At 46.9% G+C, this 7,509-nt stretch overlaps 1 protein-coding gene across 1 annotated transcript in view; it reads left to right on the top strand.

Annotated features, from left to right (window-relative positions):
• Positions 1-1,983, top strand: part of EXOSC2 (exosome component 2) — a 2,944-nt gene extending 961 nt beyond the window's left edge. The window contains exons 4-6 of the mRNA XM_010079720.1: positions 724-900; positions 1,084-1,212; positions 1,539-1,983. Of these exons, the coding sequence (XP_010078022.1) occupies positions 724-900; positions 1,084-1,212; positions 1,539-1,619 (387 nt within the window). The 3' untranslated portion in view covers positions 1,620-1,983. The remainder of the gene's footprint in view (positions 1-723; positions 901-1,083; positions 1,213-1,538) is intronic.
• Positions 1,984-7,509: the final 5,526 nt, after the last annotated feature.

The following is a 7,509-nucleotide window of genomic DNA, read 5'->3' on the forward strand; positions in this document are numbered from 1 at the left end:
GCTGGTTAGGAAGAACCGTAGCTCCTATGTGGGAGCACTGAGCAGTTTCCCCAAAGCAGAGGAGTGTCCTTGACTTGCCTTTTGTGCTGCTCTCCCTGTCCACAGTTACAGCCTGCGAGTCCTGTTTCCCCCACTGTCCTCTTGCAAATTAAACCCTGGGAAGAAAAATCTTGTGAATCAAACTTTGTCACTCCTCTTCTGCAGGCCATTGCCCCTGTGACTTGGTTCTCTCTCCAGGGCTCTATTTCAGGCTTTACACAGTTGGCATTTATCTCTGGTTTTGTGCATTGAAATAAGCCAAGGGGCCACTGGAGCGTAGGCTGCAGTTTGGGATTACCAGACCAAAGGTATTAGCACTTAAAAGATGAAAGCGAAGTGTGCTTATTGCACAAAGGGTGAAGGACAGCGACTGGATTAAGAAGGAAAGTGTTCTGCTAAATTGGGCCTCTCACTTCTCATTTTTCTGCAGGGATGGCTGATGTGTAGTTCCGATCAAGATATTATTAACATTTGTGCTAAGCACTTAGAGTATTCCTCATCTTCAAAGGACTGCACAGGCATTAGCTAATCCTCCCAGCACTCCCAGAGGCAGGCAGGTTTTATATTCACTGTTTCACAAGAAAAAGTGTTAAAATTGGTTCCTAGACCAGGAGTGGAGTATATGTCAGTGACTTGATGTTATCTACGTGTCTCTCATGCTGAGTCCCGTGGTCTCTTCTTCAGCTTGGCCAGGGTGTGCTCGTTCAGGTCTCGCCCTCCTTTGTGAAACGCCAGAAGACTCATTTCCATGACTTGCCCTGTGGTGCATCTGTGATCCTCGGCAACAATGGTTTCATCTGGATCTACCCAACTCCGGAGCAGAAGGATGAAGAGACAGGGAGCTTCACCACCAACCTGGAGGTGAGGGTTCAGGGAAAATGAACCTTCTCCTACCAGTGATGTTTTGTTTGTCTAACATGGTCAGAGGCACATGAATAACCTGAGACTTTCAAGATTTGGTATTAGGTTCATGGAAGAGCTTTTTGACAGTAGGCTTGCATTATTTCCCTGTGTATTCATCTATTTTCCGCTGTCCTTCCTCAGCCAGTTCCCTTGTCTGACCGGGAGGTGATCTCACGGCTTCGAAACTGCATCGTGGCTCTGGTTACTCAGAAGTTGATGCTCTTTGACACCAGCATCCTGTATTGCTATGAGGCATCCCTTCCTCATCAGGTACAGTGGCAGCCTACTGAGCTAGATGAGATGTTCCTTTGATGTTTACAGGTCATCTCTTGCCTTCCCAAATACTGGTTTGTGTCCTTCAGGAAAGATTAGGAGTTGTCAGTAGCATCTTGATTTCTTCTGGTCTCTAAGAACTGCTAACTCTGGCAAAGTTGACTTTGCTTTGGACCCTCTGCTGTGACAGTCTTGTTTGACCACAGCTCTCTACATGTATTTTACTTGCTGCGTGTTGCTGTGTGCCAGGGACCTTTGTCCCCACAGAGTTCAATAGCAGTAGATGCTGTTTGGTGCCCATGTTACTCTTCTTTCCATTCCAGATCAAGGACATTCTGAAACCAGAGGTGATGGAGGAGATCGTTATGGAAACCCGACAGAGGCTGCTGGATCTGGAGGCGTAGGGCTCGTGGCCAGAAGCAGTCATTTGAAGACCCAGCATGGCAGCTTATGATTCTCAGTATTTCTTTTTTCAGTATTCCAGTCCCCAGCTGGAATAGTTCCACACTTCAGAAACCACCAAAATTCCTTATTTTAACTCTGAGGGTACCTCCTGAGCCCTTTTAGTACAATAGTACTAAATAGTACTTCAGTACAATAGCCTTTTAGTGCAGCAGCCTGAAAAATTGATACCTGACCTTTATGAAGATGCAGATGCAACTGGGACATATCTCATAGCACTTGTTGCTGTGTCTAGTGCCCCTGAACTTTGTGCAGAATGACAGAGAGAAAGGGACGTGTTCTGTCATGTTTCTCTCTCCCCAAAGGTTTTCTAAATGGTTTTGATTTTCCTTTACTGTGATATAGATCTGCCAGTCTGTCCCCTGACAGAGAGCTCTTGTTGTCTTCTTAAGACTGCAGATCACAGGTCCGAGTCTTCAGAGGACAGGAGTACCCACACCCTTGCTAACCACATTTTGGGGCTGTCTGCTCATGGTTTCTATGTCTCAAGGGTATGAGATTGGAAGTGGCACGATGTGGCTGTCCACACAGGCCCGGAGCCATGGGCGAGCAGTGCCTTCCTCAGTCTGTGTGCATCCTACTGGTCCCTTTTTTATGCCTGATGTGCTGAGCTCCTCCTCCGAGGAGGCTCCAGTATTGTTTTGTATTAAATATTTTACATTTCAATAAATTTTTTGAAACAGATCAGTCATTCAGGAGTGTGTGCATTATCTTGTCTTTCTCCAGAATTAATTGAGTCTAGCTTGAGAGCTATGGTTGGCTCAAGTTTCCTTGTGCCAGGATACTCAGAATGGTTGCAATGTCCTGTTATCTCCTCTTCAACAGTTGCTCCTCATCCCATTCAAGCAGGACTTGACCTTCCTCTTCAGGATATCTTCTGTGCAGAGTTCCTCTGTAAGCAGATCGCCTGGCATTGTTCACAGTGGCTCTCTCAACATTGCTTTCTTGCAGGATCCCACGGAGAGGTGAGTCACGCAGCAGCTGTGCCTGGGGGGTGACAGGGAACCCAGCATGACACTGGTGAAGATCCTCAGGCCAGTGATTGGAGGTGGGCATGCTGAGCCAGGCCTTGGCAGTCAGTCACTTGCCTTCTCCATGCAGACTGGATGTGATGCTTTCCTTCGAGCATCCTCTTACATCTCTGATGCTATATTAGAGCTGTTTGTGTTACGTATTTGTATTTTATTAGAGCTGCTTGCACCACAGTGCTGCAATTCTTAAAAAGGATGAAAAAGCAAAATGTTTGCCCTGATTGTCCCTGAATCTAATTCTAACGTTGCAAATTCTCCTGCTTGCCCCAGGCAAAAGGAAAAATTATTTGCTCCATTTTTTTCTGGGAACTAGAAATACCCTTTCATCGCTTCTCATCTCATTGAGTGCTCTGCCCGTGGTCCAGCATGAGCACTAGGTGGCAGCTTCAGATCGTGTTTGTGTCCCCAGCAGTTCTGTTTTGCTGCCCTGCCAAACAGGCTGGACTCCTGCCACCAGTGCTGCTACCTAAATACTAGAGCATTATGGAGCTTGGTGGCTAAGGACAAGCAAGGACGTGGGTAATCTGTTCTGTTGCTGCACAATTCAAACTTCTGCCTGTGCTGCCTCTGTAAAATAGTACTTACCTCCTTGGGGATATTGATGGAATGCTCCATGCAAGACCCAGGAATTGTTATTTCTGAGTCTTACGAGGATTGCCTAATAAGTGTTGCAACAATCACATCCTCAAGATGACTTGAGAAATTTGAAAACTAAAGCTTGATGGTGACACTCAGGTCTGTGCATGAGGCTGGTAGCAGCATTATCCACATCTGCGTGGACAGGAACAGCGCAAAAAGGCTAGAAGTTTCAGCATCCCCTGCATCTTCTAATTAGAAAAGTACCTCTGATTTTTTTCCCTACCCAATTGCTGTAGTTTAGCAGATGTTTATCTTATTACCATATGGGGAGATTCAGGGATTTCTGCTGTGAGGCTTCTAGGTATAAACAGATTGGCGATCTATAAGCAATGAGATAAAAAAAGGGAACATCAGATACTTTAAAGCATTTTTGAAGGCTGATGGAGAGGTCTGTATTTAATAACCTGGTAAGGTTTGGTTACAGATCTTTTCTGATATGTGGAGGCAACTGACGGTATTTTCCTCCCTGGCCACGAGGGGTCATTGCTGTTCTTTACGAATTCAGCCAGTGCTGTGCCAAGTCCAGAGCTAAATTCTGTAACAAAGCTTCAGCGTGGGCATTGCTGGCAGTTCTGCAACCCCATCAAGGACAGCTGTGCAAGCCAGCAGGTGACAACAGGTGAGAGTGACAAACTTAAGTGGGGAGGGACAAACTTCCTGAGCAGTTTCAAAGAAGGGTGCCAGGCCAGCTGCCATTCACTGTTGGTTTGGCTGAACCCCTGTGACTTTTCACTCTCTGGACGAATGTCGAGGGCCACCAGTGCTCGTCCATCTCGAAAGCAACTGGATGAGCTTCTGAGGCTCATGGTTCCCAAATGGAGAGGCTTCAAGTATCACTGTCAGTTGTGACCAACAATATGGCAAATGACTTCCCCAGTGCTCAGCGGAGATGAGTGAGGAGTCAGACAGGGCCTGGGGGGATTCTGGCATCTCGGGTAGGTGGGGGAGCTGGGGCCCCTTTTTTCCATAGGCAGGTCTGCATGGGAGGATAGGCAGGCTGTATAAAAAATGTCTTTGAAATGGGAAGTGCTCGAGATGTAAAGGAGGACTCCAGCAAAAGCAGTGTCCTCTTGAATTCTTGAAACAGTCTGTGGGATTTTGCTCTCTTGAATTCTTGAAATAGTCTCTGGGATTTTGCTAGGCAACTTCCAAGCAGGAAGGGTGAAAAGGAAGAAGCTATGGCTTCTCTGGTTTAAGGCAAAACTATAGTCAAAAATGGGGTGGGAAAAATCCAATAAGTGTTCATTTTCATATGGGGACTAAAATGCCCATGCATGCATTAAAGCAGCTCAGACCAATCTGATTTCTTTGGTCACCAGTGTCTGACGGTGTGGAGCCTGTTTGTAAATCAGTTGTAGCACCTGCCAGTGCTGCATACTCAAAGGTTAATACATGGCACAGATGTGCCTGAAAGCGGAGCTAGTAAATGGTTCCCTTGCTGGTGAGGGATGCCGGCAGGAACGAGAACACAAAATCACTTGTCTGGAGAAATAATTTTCCTGTTTCTTGGTGCCAGTGTTGATTCATGTACTTATACAAAGAACGGCAACCCCTCCCTTTACTCCCAGTAATAACCATTGGGATTTTAAACTTGTGCTAATGGGTTATTAATCCAATTACTGCTGCTTATTACATTACTTGTGTATCATCCGCATGCAGTTTTGCTGTTCAATTGAGGTGAACGGTATAGATACACCAAGCTTTGAGCAGACCATAGAAGATACAGAAATCCCACTGAGATTGTAGGCAGTTTTGAAACGGTTGTCTTGGGTTTCTGAGGACTGCTAATTAATATGCTAACGTTTAATATTTGGTAGAGTTTGAAGCTGAAAGATACTGTTATGGAGGGAATGAAGGAAACATCACTGCAGCTGTTGGACCTTAACAACCCCACTTAATGGAAGGTAAACAGAAAAAGTACTGAAATGTCGTTTATGAAATGTATGGGATGTACACAGGCCACATGCGAGGCTTGATTGAAAGGAGGAGTCTGTAGATTTTTCTTTAGTTCATTCTGCATTCACACAATCTTTGTCTCTGTCTTCTCAAATAATTTCTGAACCTACGGGGCAACTTCAAGTTTGTTAACATGAGACAATCGTGTTCATAAAAACGGGCAGCAGGGTAGGCAGCAGAAAATACAACACCCTTCAGGAGGGAAAAGAGGACAGATATATTGCTGTGATATTTGGGGAGTGACCAGCTGGCCCATCTGCCCATGTATAGCCCCAGATTAACTACAGCACTACTTTGGAAACAGGAAATGCTTTTGGAGTAACTGCTGGGTGGAAAGAGATTGGGGACTGCTGGCAAAGAACCTGCCTCACTTTGCTGCTTACGATTGCAAAGCGTCAGAAGGAATACCTGACTGTTGACCGGAATTATAAATTCACCGAGTCTGTTAAATAAAGAGTAAGTACATTTGTGTAGATCTCAAGTGAGGCAAGGAAAAGCGTATGTACAGTCTGTATTGTCCAGAACACAAGTTCTGCTTATTTGCAATTACCTTTGCGTATTTTGGTCAAGGTCTCCTGAGTATTATGGACCTGTGGTAGTCTTCTGGAGTTCCCACTGCTTCAGCCCTGCTGTGGTAGGAGAGATTATCCAGGATGGTCCCGTCAGACCCAGAAGGGAATAAGTTTTTCAGTAAAGGATGGTTGGTATTGTTTTTTTGTAACATGTTTCTCTCAGGCTGCTCAGCCTGTGTTGACAGCCAGCTTTGTTTCCTGTGTTTCCTTCACCCCGTGGGAGTGGAGCAGGGGGTTAGATCACTGCAGTGAGAAGCTGATCTCCATTACTGAGATAAACCTGGAGAAATCCTGCTGAGTTTGAGAGATGCGAGCCTGGATTTGTCTCAGTATAATGTACCAGAATTTATCTCTCCTGCCTGTGTGTAGCACAGACAGCCCCAGTACCTGCAGTATGAGTCACTGATGGAGAAATGCAATAGAAAGGGCTCGGGATCAGTCTGCTGGCTCACAATTAAGTGATGTAGGAGCAGACTGGCAGAGCAGAGGTGGAAGATCCCTTAGGGCCGTATGAAGTACTACATTTCAGATGCTATTGTTGGAAGATGAAAAATACACGTCTGCCAGGGACCTTGAATGCGGCGTAGGAGACATGGAGTATGTTTGGATTTGTCACAAGGGAGGAGTCCGTATAAACAAGCCGCTCTGTGTCCAGATGGTTACCCTGAGCAGGATGCTACGGCACAAAATTGCGTTTGTGTGTTCTCCCGTTGTTGAGTGGGAGCAACCACAGACCTTTGACCAAAACACGCTGACCTCAAGCTGCTGCCTCAACCCTGTTCTATTCCCAAGGTGAACTGGAGAACGTACAAGAAGCTAAATATCTTCAGCGTCACTGTCTGTGCTCTTCAGCTCAGGGAACGCCTGTGCTGCACATCTACTGCCACAGTGCAGGCTGAAGGATTTGGGGATTTAACTTCATCTTTGTACCAAATGGTGCACAAAAGTAGATCAATAAAATATCTTATTGTCACATGCATTGGCCTCAAGGGCTGGTTTTAGTACAGCATTAAGAAGTGAAGTCCTTCATGCAAGCTGCGTGACTGATCCCTGGTTGTGGAAAAGCTGATGGCTGTGCACGCAGCTGGCCCAGTGAGGATCTCTTCTTCCCTGTCCATCTCTGTGAGGAAGCCAGGGTCCAGAGCTGGCCGGGGGCCTCAAGACCCGTGCGCAGGAGGGGGTCTCCAGCTGGCTTGAGGGCCAACAAGCTCTCCGTGTCAGATTAGGGGAAAAAAACCTGGGTGGCCCTTGCAAGGGAGTAAGGGATTTGACTTGAGCCTTCTGTGTCCTTGGCTAGCATTTTTTAGTGATGCTATGCTAGCAAATCCCTCTTCCACCTGTCATTGCCACCATCTTCCCCTTCACCCCCCTCCCCTCATGGTTCCCCTTCACTGAAAAAAAACCTGCCCTCCCCATCCACCTCATCCTCCCCTCAGATCCCTCCACAGCACCCCCATTTCCCTCACGGCTTCACCCTGGAGACACCTTGGGGTCCCCCAGCCCCCTGATCCTTCCCTCACGGCTCCCCTCTCCCTCACCCCCATTCTCCTCACGTTCCCCCCAGCTCGGCCCCTCACTCCCCGCAGAGGTTCCTCTCCATCTCCTCAGGGGCTTCCCCCTCGGGACCGCTTCAG

This window comes from Pterocles gutturalis, unplaced genomic scaffold, assembly GCF_000699245.1.
Source record: "Pterocles gutturalis isolate BGI_N339 unplaced genomic scaffold, ASM69924v1 scaffold19964, whole genome shotgun sequence".
In the NCBI taxonomy this organism is placed as follows: domain Eukaryota; kingdom Metazoa; phylum Chordata; class Aves; order Pterocliformes; family Pteroclidae; genus Pterocles; species Pterocles gutturalis.